Source organism: Triturus cristatus, chromosome 10 (genome assembly GCF_964204655.1).
Source record: "Triturus cristatus chromosome 10, aTriCri1.1, whole genome shotgun sequence".
Lineage (NCBI taxonomy): Eukaryota > Metazoa > Chordata > Amphibia > Caudata > Salamandridae > Triturus > Triturus cristatus.
Window position 1 is genome coordinate 541,245,996 of NC_140593.1, and position 15,930 is coordinate 541,261,925.

The window sequence follows — 15,930 nt, forward strand, 5'->3', positions numbered from 1 at the left end:
TGGCATGCACTTAGTACAGGACATCAATCATCACGAGGTGAAGGCATAGTGCAGCCTTCAATGACTTAGCATAGCCTACGAAAGGTGAGTGTCTATGCTGACCTTAATTGTACATGAAAGATCCCTGCATAAACACTGGAGGCAAAAAGTGCCACATTCTGCAGTTAACACATTACTAAACTTGAGAATTTCCCATTGGGCACCAAAATGTCGATAGCAATAAAAAAAAAAGGGACATGGCACCCAAGGAACTAGGGAATCACATATCAACATATGTGTGTGTGCTTTTGTAAGTATTGTGTGTGTTTGACTTGTTTCTATTTCAGAGGGTGTATGAACATATTTCTGTGCGCTTCTATGTGTGTTGTTATTTGTGATTGTTATGTGTCTGTGTGGGTTTTGTTTTTGCTTATGTTTACTTGTGTGTTTGCATGTGCTTGTTCATATGTGTGCAGAACTCTTTGGGGATGTGTATCTGTGTGCCTGTGAGTGTGTCTCTGATTCTGTGTGGATCTATTTTTTATGTCTGTTTGCTTTTCGTAAGATTCCATAAATATATTCCCATTTTTACTTTAACAAAGCATAATTACTGTCAGCATAGACATAAAGTGATTTTTAATAGTGTTATGAACTTGACCAAACAATTACTCAATCCGAAACGCTTTGCGTGTCCTTGAGAAGGGGTCAGGTATTGATGCACTTATAAGAAACAAAAAAGTTCATGGCTATATGGAGGTCCATATGCAACAGTCACGATTCAAGGCGAGTGAGCGCTGCTTTGCACACGGACACTTTTATAAACATTAAAAACGTACATTGGGTTGTAAGGGAAAGCAGGCTGAACGTTTGTCGTACTGGAAAGACACCTAATGCTAGTGCCTTTTCTTACCCACCTCTATTCTGTCGACACACGGCTTCTTGTACCTCAGAATAGCATGAAAAACACATACTGTATCAAAAGCAAACAAATAACGCAGTCCTGGATTATGTCATTTTAAAGGGAACATAGGTGCCAACCTGCCTTCTTTTCTTGGGCCTGTGCTGCAACAAACATTATGAGAGAGGTTCCCTCTCAAGGGAAAGGGCTCAGGCTCAGCTTCAGCTGTGTAACGTTCTCAAAAAGGCAAGCACACAAGAGAGGGATGAAAAGAGCTGTCAGCTGTACCCCTCCTGCAGCCCACCCCCTCTTGTGATTAGTATTACATTTTTAAAACCAAAGGGGATGATGGACGGAGTGTTGAACATTGCAAGCACTCACCCCCAGTCAACAGATCTGGGTTTAATCCATCATCATTCTTTAGCTCACTCCGCCACCCCAGTTCAGACATGGCCATATGCAAATCAGTCTGACCCTGTGCCTCATGAGAACAGTCCAGCCCGAACTGCCAAGCCATGTCTTCCCTGGACCGGAAACAAGCTTCCTAGGACCGGTTTCTGGCTAATCAGCCGTCATCAGCCAGGCTAGCTTGAATCCAGTGGCAAAGTGAGCAAGGGACCCACGTCTGGGCATACCCTGCCAACTTAGGGCGATCAAAGCAAAACCAAAGGGGATGATGGACGGAGTGTTGCACATTGCAAGCACTCACCCCCAGTCAACAGATCTGGGTTTAATCCATCATCATTCTTTAGCTCACTCCGCCACCCCAGTTCAGACATGGCCATATGCAAATCAGTCTGACCCTGTGCCTCATGAGAACAGTCCAGCCCGAACTGCCAAGCCATGTCTTCCCTGGACCGGAAACAAGCATCCTGGGACTGGTTTCTGGCTAATCAGCCGTCATCAGCCAGGCTAGCTTGAATCCAGAGTGCAAAGTGAGCAAGGGACCCACGTCTGGGCATACCCTGTCAACTTAGGGCGAACAAAGCAAAACCAAAGGGGATGATGGACGGAGTGTTGAACATTGCCAGTACTCACACCCAGTCAACAGATCTGGGTTTAATCCATCATCATTCTTTAGCTCACTCTGCCACCCCCGTTGAGACATGGCCATATGCAAATCAGTCTGACCCTGTGCCTCATGAGAACAGTACAACCCGAACTGCCAAGCCATGTCTTCCCTGGACCGGAAACAAGCATCCTGGGACCGGTTTCGGGTTCATAACCCTCATCAGCCAGTCTATCTTGAATCCCCCCTTTTTGTTTAAACACTTCACTTACTGTGTGAACATATCTCCAGCTCCCTTCACCTTTTTGTCATTTTCTTTCCTTAGTGGAATATTGTGCCTTATAGAAGGATGGCAAATAACATTCCAAAAAATGCAAATATAATAAATAAGTGGAATAACTATGGCCCGGTTACGAATTGTGAGGAACATTATGTGGAGATTCTGCTAGGCCGGCATTACCAACATCGGCTCAAATCTTCACATTGAATTCCTGCAATTACCAGTAAGGGCCCACGGAATCAATCAATCAATCAATCAATCAAATAATTTGTAAAGCGCACTACATACCCGCAAGGGTTTCAAGGCACTGAGGGTGGGGAGGGGGGGGGGGTGCTGTTGCTACTGGTCGAACAGCAAGGTCTTGAGTTGTCTTCTGAAGGTTAGAAGGTTTTCAGTTTGTCGTAGGATGAGGGGGAGGGTGTTCCAGGTCTTGGCGGCGCGGTGGGAGAAGGATTTGCCTCCGGCTGTGGTTCTACGGATGCGTGGGACGGTAGCCAGGGAGAGGTCTGCGGAGCGGAGTTTCCTGTTGGGTACGTAGAAGGAGAGTCGACTGTTGAGAAAGGCTGGGCCGGTCTTGTGGAGTGCCTTGTGTGCGTGGATCAGGAGCTTGAAGGAGATTCTTTTGTCGACAGGGAGCCAGTGTAGGTTCCTCAGGTGGGGGGTGATGTGGTCGCGGCGCAGGACATCGAGGATCAGGCGTGCAGAGGCATTCTGGCTTCTTTGCAGTCTGTTGATGAGCTTGGTCGGGGCTCCGGCATAGAGGGCGTTTCTGTAGTCGAGTCTGCTGCTGACTAGGGCCTGGGTGACTGTTTTCCTTGTGTCTGTCGGGATCCATCTGTAGATCTTGCGGAGCATACGGAGGGTGTTGAAGCCGGTGGAGGAGATATCGTTGACTTGTTTGGTCATGGTCAGTTTCAAGTCGAGGATGACTCCCAAGTTGCGGGCATGGTTGGTGGGTGCGGGGGGAGTCCCCAGCGATGCGGGCCACCAGGAGTCGTCCCATGCTGAGGGGTTGGGCCCGAGGATGAGGATCTCCGTCTTGTCTGTGTTCAGCTTAAGGCGGCTATCCTTCATCCAGTCGGCGATGACCTTCATTCCCTGATGGAGGTTGGATTTGGCGGTGAGGGGGTCCTTGGTGAGGGAGAGGATCAGTTGCGTGTCGTCGGCATAGGAGATTATGTTGAGGTTGTGATGTCGGGCAATGCGTGTGAGAGGTGCCATGTAGACGTTGAACATCGTCGGGCTGAGGGAGGATCCCTGCGGGACGCCGCAGATGATCTCGGAGGCTTCAGATTGGAACGGGGGAGGCAGACTCTCTGGGTTCTGCCGGAGAGGAAGGAGGACGTCCAGTCCAGGGCCTTGTCTCGGATCCCTGCGTCGTGGAGTTGTGTGTGTAGTGTGCAGTGGCAGACAGTTTTGAAGGCGGCGGAGAAGTCCAGAAGGATGAGGGGCGCCATCTCGCCGTTGTCCAGTAGGATCCTGATGTCGTCTGTGGCGGCGATGAGGGCGGTCTCGGTGCTGTGGTTGCTGCGGAATCCTGACTTGGAGGGGTCCAGGATGCTGTTGTCTTCGAGGTAGCGGGTGAGCTGGATGTTGACTATCTTCTCGATGACCTTAGCTGGGAACGGATGCAGGAAGATGGGCCGGAAGTTTTTGAGTTCGCTCGGGTCCGCTTTGGGTTTCTTCAGTAGGGCGTTGACCTCGGCGTGTTTCCAGCTTTCAGGGAAGGTCGTGGTCTAGAAGGAGAGGTTGATGATGTTGCGCAGGTGGGGTGTGATGGAGCTGCCGGCTTTGTTGAAGATGTGGTGTGGAAAAGGGTCAGATGGCGAGCCGGAGTGGATTGTGCCCATGGTCTTGATGTCGTCTTCGATGCTCATGTTGGCCCAGGTTGTCAGGGGGTCGTGGTCGGTGGGGTGTGGTGGTTCTGGCGTGTTGGGGCCTGTTAGGGTCGTCCGGTGGTTGAAGCTATCAAGGATGTCGGCAATCTTGCGGTGGAAGAAGGTGGTGAGGGAGTCGCACAGGGCTTGCGATGGCAGGATTTCGTTGGCGTTGGAGCTGGGTTTGGAGAGTTCCTTCATGACATTGAAGAGCTCCTTGCTGTTGTGTGTGTTGTTGTAGAGGCGGTCTTTGAAGGAGGTCCTCTTGGCGGTCCTTATGAGGTGGTGGTGGTTGCGGATGGCGTCTTTGTGGGCTGCGTGGCTGCCCGGCGACTTCTCGCTGTGCCATATGTTCTCCAACTTCCGTCAGGTGCGCTTTGACACTAGGAGTTCCGGGGTGAACCAGTTGGCTCTCTTGCTGGTGTCTTTGAGGGTTTGTTTTTTCAGCGTGGCTAATGTGTTGGCGCAGATGTCCATCCATTGTCTGAGGGTGCGCGCACCATCGTTGGGGTTGGAGGGGTTGGTCGGTGGGTTGAGTGCGTGGTTTGTTTGTAGTTGTTCTTCGGTGATTTTGCCCCAGCAGCGACGAGGGATCTGTAGGGTGCGGTGATGTGCGACGGGTTTCTGGAAGGTGAAGTGTATGCAGTGGTGGTCAGTCCAGGTGGGTTCGGAGACGTGGCTGAAGGAGACGTGTGGGCTTGAGGAGAAGATGGCATAGAGCGTGTGTCCGGCGATGTGGGTCGGCATCGTGACGAGCTGTTCCAGTCCGAGGTTGGCGAGGTTGTCTTTCAGGGTGGAGGTGTTGCTGTCGTTGTTGTTCTCCAGATGGAAGTTCAGGTCTCCGAGGAGGATGTAGTCGGTGAAGGTCAGTGGGTGCGTGCTGATGAAGTCGGCGATGGCATCGCAGAATTGTGGTCGGGGTCCTAGTGGTCTGTAGACGAGGGTGCCTCTTAGGGTGGTCTTGGGGTCTGTGTGGATCTGGAAGGGCATGTGTTCGGCGGTGGTGAGAGTGTCATCAGTGTTTGATGAGGAATAAGGAATAACTAAGCCTATCCAGCTTTACCGGCAAAATTTTGCACGGTATTTTAGATTTGGGATGGGGTTAAAGTAGCCATTTTCCACCTGCTCCAAACAGGTGATACATTTCTGCAAGGAATATTGTGCGGGGGTTGGGGCAAGGGAGGATGATTTAGGTGAAAATGCTGCTGGGTAGGGTGGGAAATGACATGCTCCCCAATGCCTTAAATGACAGTCAGTGGGAGGTAGAGAACAAGTGCAATTTTATCGTCTGGAGTTTCTGGCTGGTAAAATCAGGTCTGGTATTCCCACATGCAGGATATCTGTGTATGGTAATACTGTTCCATTTTTAGTTGTGCAGTGTAGATTTCCATACCGGAATTCCTCTCCGCACAACATGTATTCAGGATTTAGACAGGCTTAAGGATATTTTTGGTAAATATTTTGTGGCTTTTGCATTTTCTGTTCTGCTCGATTAGTTTTGTGTTGATCTGTCTACAAAGGGACAGTGTGCTGTAGCACGAGTGCTTAATTTGAGCCGGTGTTTTCCGGTGCTTGTCACTGGCACTTAATTACTGGCACTTATTTGCCGGAACCTGCACTTATGACAGCTGCCACATGGTGGCGCTGTTTGTGTAATTTAAAGATGAGCAGAAAAACAGTTGTTTGTTAATTCAATATACATTCAAAACAACTAATACCTGCCACCCAAACCATTCTTAAAGCGTTGGCAGCCTTGAATAGTCTGAATTGTCAGACTTGTAGCAGTGTGATGGTTACTAGTTGTGTAAGTACAGTGGCCTTGTGTGGTGCAAACTTTGGTGGCCTCCTAATGAGGGCCCCTATTTTATATTTTTTTTTTTTTACAAATTAGGCACTGGGGCCGCCGTTTGAGTATCACATGAATTAAGATCTTGCGGGTGAAGCTGTGAAAGTCACAGAAGCTGCAGTGGAAAAAAGCTCACACAGCTGGTGGCTTCTTAAAAACAGTTAGAGAAGTAGCATGAAATGTGAGTTGTAATGAGTAACCTTTGCAAATGTTTTCAGAAAGTAATTGTTGTCCATCCTTTCAAAGAGACGTTACTGCACCTTTTGGAGTGATCTCTAACCAGTTCTATAGAAAACCCTGTGTCGCATTTATTGTTTACCTGTAAAATGCATTTGTACGTTGGGTGACCATGCACTATAGAAATCTGTACAATGTGAAATAAATGGTCTCTAGAAGCACCTTTCATAGAGTGAGATATTCTTCTGTACCAGCTGTAAGAGGGTCTTGAATACAGCAGAGTTGACTGATACTTTTTAAGTTTCTCTGATTGACTTAATAAGTAGAATTTGGTTGCACCATCAATTGATATCAGGCAGCAAACAAGGCAAGAATTAGCTTGCTTCACTCCCAAAATTAGGTTACAGAGACGTTTTAAGGCATGGGCAAAGAAAGGCTCCGGCCCAGGGCCCCAGCCTTCAGGAACCTCGGGCGAGTGCGGTCAGGTTTACTGAGAGGGAGTAACCTTGACAGAGGTTTGACTACAGGCGTCCCTTCTCATACTCACCGATGGACTCATGGGGCCCAGTGATGGTCACATTTTAAGTCTTTTTGATATTTAACACAGGCCAATTAGGTGCTGTATATTTATTTCAACATTTTCTTTATAAATTCTTTATAATAGTTGTGTTGATTGTGACACCTGGAGTGAGAACATAATTTTTCCTTCTAGGTCCTGACGAAATGCCTAGGGGAGAGGCATGAAACTAGTTGACCATAAAGGGAAACAATAGGTACTGACGCCTAGGGTTTTCCCACACGTCCCCAGATTTTAGCATACCTTCTTTGGGGTAGGGAATACATTTGTTTTTGGACCCACAAATTTATGTATTTTTAACCTTTTCTTCACTTCTGCTAAAAACCCACTCCATTTGAATTTATCATAGGTGGATAGGTGTATAGGGACCCCCTCCTATATTTAACAATGTAGTGCTCCTGCGTATCCATTGGTAGCAGCACGCCCCTGTCTGTAGAAGACAGGAATGGACCCAATGATCAAGCATGCCACCAAGGGGAAACCCAGGTGGGTGAGGGTTTATGAAAAGAAAAACACTTTTCTTTTTTTCCTTTTGTGTCTTCTGCAAGGTATTGAAAAAATACTCCTTCCCTTTTTGAGGGTACCTCTCTTGATTATTTATATAGTACTGTGGAGCGACAGGTCCCAACTTCAACCTACCTCTACTCTCCCCCTTATGTTTTTGACCCCCTGATACAGCCAGCTCTGTTCTGCAGACAGCCCCGCCATAATGACCTTGAGTGATTATTAAACATAGATGATTTTAAAAACTGTTTTCCGTTCATTCTTTTTTTTTAATACAGTTAATGTGCGGGATTCTGTTACATACAGTTTGCAGAGAAATGTGTTTATGTTTTTCAACAACATGCAACATGCATAAAAAGTTTATTTTAGCTCGAAACAGGACTTCACTTGTTCGAAACAGGAGAGTGTCACAGATGTTATTTGCAATAATATTAGTGAGCTGCTGCTGTGTTTCAATATTAAAAACACGCACACTATCCTTGAATATTAGATGGAAGCATATTTAGAATATGGACCCGTGTGCCGGTTAGTGTGTCAAGGACCTGACCAAAGGGGCCTGAAAGAGCTGTAATTAGATCATAAATTCAAAGCTGTTTTGAATAGGGGCCCCCAAAATACGCTTGGCCCGGTGCCCCCAAAATCCTTAAGATGTCCCTGGGTTAATACTCGTAACATAGGCATGGCAGGGAATCAGAACGTTTTTTTCCAACAAGTAAGCGTCTCTTCAGGGCTGGCTTTAGCGCTCGTGACACCCTGTGCAACAATCACCTTTGGCGCCCCCACGTCCCATGACCGCCTCCTCGGATTCTCTAACACCTGCAAAAGTGCCCCTAATCTCTCCTATCATAAAATAGTGCTGATCACAGCGCCCCCTCCACAGGTCAGCGCCCAGTGCGGCCGCACCAGTCGCATTGCCCTAAAGCCGGCCCTGCGTGTCTTGTACTTGAAATTCAGATGTAGGTCATACCCAACTGGACACTAAGATAAGACACATTACTTAAAGATAAATCTTTGTGAATCCGAATCCCACGAAAGATAGTAACAATGAACCCCTATTGCTTCGATCTATGCGTTACTCGTATCTGGTAACTGTGGGACTCTCCTGCCGAGAGGCGCTCTAGGATCGTTGCCGCATTATCCAAAGAGGTTTTACAGATATAAACCTATATTTTCTAATTGCATTAACCAATGACAACAATTTAAGCATGGATTATTGCAAGGCGCATGTTCTAATAAAATTTAAAATGTCTCAAATATACCAGTTGGTAATAACAATTTTTGTTTGGGCCCTAAAAATAATTTTACTCTAGGCTTTCATATTATGTAGAAAACACTATTGTATTTGTTTGTTCATTTTTCGTTCTTCTATTATTTCAAGAACGTACATGTTCTATATGTTTGACACATTTCTACCACTATATGGTTTCATATTATTATTGGAATATGATTTCTTCTCTTTACCCTTTTGCGATTCTCGTTGACTGCAGTCAAAGTGGTCAATGGGCCTTGTATTTAGTTGTGTTTCGAATTGCTAAGTGGTGCTGTATAGTGGCTAGAACGATTACAATAATATTGTGTAGTAATGGAGTATATCTGGAAGAGAGATGCTTTGCTCCTATTATAGATTTGCTGAGAATTTAAAGTCTGTGCATAGGTGCGCCATTTGACTTTTCCATTTATCTAATTTTGCTTGGGTGCATGATGGCCCTTTGCTTGGTTTGAGGTGGCTGTTCAGATTGGAGGTATAGCTGGTTGTTATTTGATTTTGATGCAGTGTTGTGCACGAGGGTGTTATATTTCATTTAACAGCAACTGAAAGGTTGATGTGTGATTGATAGAAGATTTCAATGCACTCTTGACGTGACAAACGCTTAGCCAATTACTTGGCCTGGAGCTGTCTGCAGTACATATTGGTGCTAAGGGCTGTCTAATGTGTATTCATTCTGTATATTGAAGTATGAGTATATCTTGATATGAATGTGCCATTGAGTTGTAAATGCTTAGTCAACTATATGGCTTGAAGTCTTGTCTGTATGATGATGCCAGTGGTTGTGTCTATTGTGACTTTAGGGGAAAGTAAGTATAAAACTTGGTTTAGAGGTACTGTTGAAGGGGCAAAAGCTTAGCCAACTCATATGACTTAAATCCTTGTTGTGTGGAGGGTGGTGTCAGGAGTTGTTTAATTTGTACTGTTGGTGTATGGTGATATATGAATATAAGTTGATGGGCATGTGCTGTTGAGGTGGCGATGCTTTACCAACTGCATGGCTTGGAGTTTGTTATGTGTATGATGGTGTTTGAGGTTGTGTCCAATGTGTACTGTTGATGAACTGTGATGTGTGGGCTCTCATTGATCCTAATAGGTCGGACTGATGTCAATGTTTTTGGTTAGACTTGTCTAAACATGTGAATTGTCCTGCCTACTAAGATGCTGAGTTATGTTGTGGGAGAGAAGCATACTAAGAGGCAATGACAGCTTTATAATTATAGATAAATATATTCAATAGCAATCCGTTACTTTGAATCAAAAAGTCATCTATATGGAATAACTGGTACTTTACTCACCTTTCACATGCAGATCGGGCAGGTGCGGTAGGTCTTTGGGTCTTGCATGGTAGTCTTGTACTTGGTTACTTTCCTACTAATGTAATTCTGCCACATGTCACATGGTGTGAGAGTAGGTGATCCGAGGTACTGAGTGGGTAGGAAGATTATTGTGACTCTGAGAAGCCATCTTGCATAATCTCATTAACATTAGGTACGAAGCTTTTTGCCAGGCTATTGTACAACAGAAGTGGACAAAGACTACTCTTGCTAGAGCATGAGCCAGAATAGGAATTGCCCCTCTCCCTCCTGGGACACCCTGATATCAAAGATTTACTGGGAGATTCTGTCTGAGTGTATATCTGGGTTGGAGAGAGCAGGCACAGGCTCCCAGTCTGTGTGGGAGTGCAAGTCATTGGCTGTTGGACTTGGCCCTTCTGGCAGGTTCACCCCTGAATTTTTTTTGCTTTTATTTGTGACTTGGTGATAGTGGTTTTTGGTTTCTGCGCACTTTCCCTGTGTCCCAGGGTAAAGTGCGTGCGCACTCTGAGTGCATGTGGTGAGATAGGCCTGCCCTCCCATAGGAATGCATGGGGAATGTATGCGTCCCTGGTAGTTCCTGATGCGTGGGATGTGCATGGTCGAGTCTGGTATGAACAGATTCGTGTGGTTAAATGCTGCGCAATGATGCGTGCGGCGTGCGTGTAGCTAGTATGGAAGTGCCACTTCTAGAAGTGGGCACTTCGGTGTGCAGTGTAAAATGTGTGCCTTGTCGCGTGTTTGGCTGGCTGAGGTCATGTGACGGGCTAGGGATTCCCCAGAGTCAGGAGGAGTCACCCGGTGGTGAATAGGGAGATTAGCATGCTGATGGCTGGGGAGGAGTGCACCTTGGACCTGAATAGGGCAGGGCTTTCCCCACACAATGCTGGCTCCGCCCCCTGTGGCGCGACTGACGACCCTAGCCCTGCCAGTGAATAGAGTGAGGGGCTGAGCACATCAAGGGTGCTCCCCAACCAACTGCGACTGGTTTTCCCCCTCACCCTGAACCAAGAACAAAGGGCTTTACTGTATAAAAATGGGGCTGTGTCCCCACAGGACTGTTCTCTTCCAGGATCCTGAGGGGGGCTGCTGCTGCTGGAGGCCAGGAGGAACCGCCACTTTGGACTGCCTTCCTGTCTGGAGGGCCCAGTGAGCTGGCCCCTGGCCCAGCCTTGCCCCCTGCCCACCTTCCTAAGGACTTTGCTGGACTTGGTGGTTATTCTCACCCCAAAGCGCTGGGAGCGCTTCATTTGTGTCCCTAAGCGCCTGGAAGCGCTTTTATTCGCCTTTAGCGCTCAGGAGCGCTTTATTTCTGAAAGCCGGTGCCCACCCGGTGTTTGCCCCGTCTTTTCCGATTCTGACGTCCCCTGGCAGGTGCCCACCCTGCCAGGGACATTGCCGTGGTTGTTGGCGGGTGCCCACCCCGCTTATTTAATTATTCCTACGGCGGGTGCCCACCCCGCCGTATATTGCATACCGAGGGAGCCCACCCCTCTTATCACCGGAGAAATCACCGCTACGGCCCGGTTCGTAACCGGAAGTCAGGCGGCCCTTGTTGGGACGTAGGCGGGACATCGAGCCGGAAGCGACGGGAGCCTACCCCGCGCTTCGGCACAGGAAGAAGGAACAGGAAGCGAGGCAGCGAGACGCTGCTGCCCCGCCGGAGTGCTGCTGAGTGTGAGATCCCCGCAGACCGAGTTCGGCCTTTGCCACCTCTCCCCCAGCCGGTGAGTGAGAAAGGGAGTCCGGGTGGGGAGAGGCGGGTGCAGAGCGGCCACGCTTCACAGAGGCCGCTCCCACGGGACCGCAGCGTTGGTCCCCGAGCGCGAGTGGCGCTCCCCCGAAGAGGGCCTAATTGATTAAGAGTCCGTAGGGACTCCAACGTTAGGGGCATAGTTGTATTTGAGCGCTCCTGCGCTCCAACGCTACGGGGGCATTTCTCCCTGTCTAGAGCCTGAGGGCTCCAATCCATTGCGGGGTGCATTTATTGTTAGAGCCTGCGAGTCTCCACCTTACGGGGGCATTTCTTTTATAAGGCGGGCGGCCCCGGAAGGCAGCGGGCCGCCCCAACGTATTTGGGGGCATTATTCCTCATGGTTCACGAGCCCACGAGGCTCCACGAAGGCAGAGGTTGTTCTAGAGAGCACAGGCTCCAACGACGGGGGCATTTGTTATGATTTTGAGTCCCTGAGCAGCACTCCAACGACGGCTCATTTGTTGCCTTGAGCCCACGAAGCGGCCCCTTTGTCGTGGCCCAGAGAGGGCTCCAAAGGCACAGTAGTGCCCACGCTCATGTCCTCCAGCTGCCCAGCACTTAGTGGGCAACTGCAACGTTTAGGTTGTGCATTGTGCGCCTGGCTTGCGCAGCCTGCGCAGTCGTGCCCTGACATTATTGGATATTGGTCATTTCTGCACCCCTGAGAGGCCAGTTGGCCTGGGGACAGTTTTGCTGTGTTGTGCCCTCCCCTAGGGTACCTGGGGATTTTCATATATGTACTTTTGCGCCTGTGCAATGTCTTCATGATATTTTCCCTCCTAAACTGTGTTTATGCATTGGAGATTGTTTTACACCGCTGAATGTATTTTATGCATCATGTGTTTTCCTTCCCTACACCTCTGAATGTGTTGCGATGCATCATGTGTAATGTGCGTTTACCCCTACAGGTATTGTGATACTTAGGTGGTTGTTTTCTCCTAGTACAGGTGGTGCTAGTGAGGCCCTGGTTCCCCGCGCGATATTGTCCTAAGGTGGTTAGGGTTGCGTAGGTGGTACTTACCTGTTACCAGTAGTTACTGGTTGTGTGCTACATGTTCTATTTTTAGTGCTACAGTGATTGTATGTGCTATGTTCTAAAGTATTATTCTTATGTTCTAAGTGCTAATTTCTACAAAGTGCTAATTCCTGACAGTGGTCCATGTGGCCCTGTCCCCTGTTCATATAATCCCTTGTAAATTCTGCCCGTGCCTGTTGGCACATTGTAAAGTGTGTGTTTTTATCTAATGTGTTTTGGTATAATACAAAGGCTATTTTTATATAATACCTTGGGTGGAGTCCTTTGTGGTGGGCCTTGGGTGTTGTTGCTGGGTGCGCGCGCAAACGCTTTACACATCGCCTCAGAGATAAGCCTGACTGCTCGTGCCAAGCTACCAAGGGGGTGAGCAGGGGTTATCTTTGGCGTGTACCTTCCTTGCCCTGACTAGAGTGGTGGTTTCTGCCTGGCTTTGGCGCAAGCCCTAGCCAACCAGAAATCCCATTTCTAACATTGGCGCTCAGGCCAATCCTGACGCTGCTTTCAGCAGCATGAAAGCAGCATCCGGATTGTCCACATGGCACTCTGGGAACCTGTGCCCGGAGCAGCGAGGAGCATGATGCAGCGAACAGGTAAGAGTTTAAATTAATTGTTTTGTCTCCCCCTGTCCCCATTCGCCATCTTCTCCCTTCCCCCATCCCCTTTCCCCACCTCCCCTCAGCCCTGCCACCCTGTCAGCTCGCAGGCCACTGTTGGTTTTAATACTACATGATGGTCATTGATTGCAGAGGCCAATACTTTCTCTGCTTTAAAAGTTTGTTTTAGTGCTTTTAGGGATATGTTGGGTTTTGCCAACTCTGATAATGTACCCTTTTCCAGGTCCTCTCTGATGTGTTTGGTGCACCTGTGTATACAATCGACACAGCGAATTCAGCGTCCTTGGGTTGTGCGTACAGAGCAATTCACGGTAAGACCAAGTAACAATTTTTTTTAAAGAAACTCCTAACTCTATCCTCAACCGAATTGTACTCTCAAAACTTCAGGATCGGAGAAAATATTTCCAAGCACTCTCCTGGCACCACTATACTGTTTGGAAGGAAGAGCACAGCTTTCAGGAGAAAGATGAACCGATTCACCTGCTCATTTTGTGCACCCTGCTGGGCTACATGTGTCACCTGCAATTTTTGTGGATATTTTTGTTACTAAAGGAGCAATATAAGTTAATGCCTTTTGTGCACCTACATTCAGACTACGTATATGAAATGAGCATTTTGTGATTGTGAATTTCCAGTCCTACATGATGGAAATTTATAGGGAAAACGTAATTTCTGAGTTCGGGAATTCTACCAGTGTTCGGAAATGTCCCATTTTGTAAATGAAGCACTGCCAGCCTGTGAAAAGTAAATGAACTCCGGCAAACTTGTATGTTCGTGATTTAAAACATATTTATTTATTTTGTGATTTTGTAGAACATGTAGAGACCCACATTGTGATGTCCTAAAGCTAAAGAGCCTGAATGGAAGAAAATCAGCCATTACTCTCAGATCAGTAACACCTAGTATTGGAGTAGCCATGAATTAAGGTGCATCCTGGGAGTGGTTTGAGAGGGCTAAGTTTCACACTATCCCACAGTTTGGGAGCCAAATAGCTAAAGGTGCAACTGCCCTGTCTGGAGAGTTTAACGGAGGGAACACATGCAGGTTTGAGGTCAGAAGATCAAAGGTTGTGTGACAGGAGATAAGGGAGAAGTAGCTCATCTAGCTAAATGGGATTTTTTTGTTAGGGAATACAAAGACAGCTTTTGTTGAAGCCTGACCACTACAGCCTGTTTTAAAACAGGAGGGACAAAGTCAGAGTGTAGAGAAACATTGATGAGATGAGTTAATGCATGGCCAATATTGGATGCTCAAAAGCAAAAATATGCAGAGGACAGGGGCCCAATGAGGATCCAAATATAACAATGGTGACTATTTATGGAAGCTGGGAGATAACACAAGTAGACAAATTATTGTAGTTGACTGAAACAACAAATCGAACCATGATGGAAAATTGGTCAGCATTTGCATCGAAAAACTGGTGTAGATGGTAACAGTTTTATCATGAAAGTACCTGGCCAGATCATCACAGAGCTGCGAAGTAGCTGGCTTGGTTTTACTGGTGGCCTTCGGGATCATCATAGACTTGATGACATAAATATTTTTGTATGGGGAGTTAGTGGCAGTATCAATTTTATTCCTCTATTAAGCAACTCATTGTGAAGGCGTAGCTTCATGTTATATTTTGATTGCCGCTCTATCAGTGGAATTAGCACCAGGGTCATAACAGAGTCTCCTTTGCTCATGAGGACTCTACACTATCTTTCAATGGCTCTAAATTATTTGGAGCAGATTGTTTTTCTTTGTAAAAAACACAGGCTTTTGGAGGGGTTACAGCAGCTAAGAGAGACATCTACTTAGTGACATTGGATGCTGCAGAGGCAATGTTGTCAGCGGGGTTGGGAGCTGGCAAGTTAGAACCTTAGAGAAGAGTGTTTACAGGGTAGGTAATGGGCAGAACCAATGGCAGGGACCACTTCCAATTTAATGTCTGTACAAAGAATAGATTTCTTCAAAGGGAAAAACAAACTGAAAGTTCTTACGAATATCGGCATCGCATTTTATATATTTAAGCAAGTGGGTTTGATGCTGGCAGGGCAGAGCTGACTGTTGAACGTAGGGCAGTTTCTTTATCTTATGTGCACACTCATCCAAGAGTGGGTGCACCCTATTACTTGTGTCTGCTTTTATGTCCCTCTGCTCTGGCTTCCATACCCTTGTGGCATGTCTGCCCACTTGGAGCAGTGTGCTATGTTCTGCTCTTAAACTCTAATGTTGGTGGAGAGAGGGCCATCTGTCTTTCCCATACTTGAGCTTGTTCTCATTCCTGCAGATCATGTAAATGAAGGATGTTGTGATGCTGAGGCAGTCAGAGAGTGCGGGAGTGCAAGGATATCGAATGAGCTAAGAAGCTAGTGTGGGACATGAAACAGGCAATTGATGCCAAGATAATCGGTTATTTTAATACAAATTGGTTTGTGGACTATGGCCGGTCCTACGGTTGACACTTGTGTGGGATCAAGGTTACTGATGGGATCAAGGTTACTGAGTCAAGCAATTTGTACAACTCTTCCACTGCACCGTAGTCACAGATTTGTCTTCCAGCTGTAAGGTCTCTCCTGTTTAGGAGCCTATATCTAAGCTGGAAGTGGTAGCTGCATTTGAGTCGTATGCCATGAGGGAGGGACAGATATATCAGATGACATTTATGCCTGAGACCTAAATTTCTTGAGGAGCATTGTCTCGCATATGCAAAAAAGCATAAATTAGCCAGCAAATTATAACACATTCAGCCTTATAATATCACCATCAAATAAATTTGTTTAACAAAATATTACTGAGGCACTTGCAATAT

At 47.1% G+C, this 15,930-nt stretch overlaps 1 protein-coding gene across 1 annotated transcript in view; it reads left to right on the forward strand.

The window, feature by feature from the left end:
• XYLB (xylulokinase) overlaps positions 1 to 15,930 on the forward strand; it is a 738,622-nt gene that overhangs the window by 570,192 nt on the left and 152,500 nt on the right. Inside the window, exon 17 of the mRNA XM_085632025.1 lies at positions 13,360 to 13,447. Within this exon, the coding sequence (XP_085488151.1) occupies positions 13,360 to 13,447 (88 nt within the window). The remainder of the gene's footprint in view (positions 1 to 13,359; positions 13,448 to 15,930) is intronic.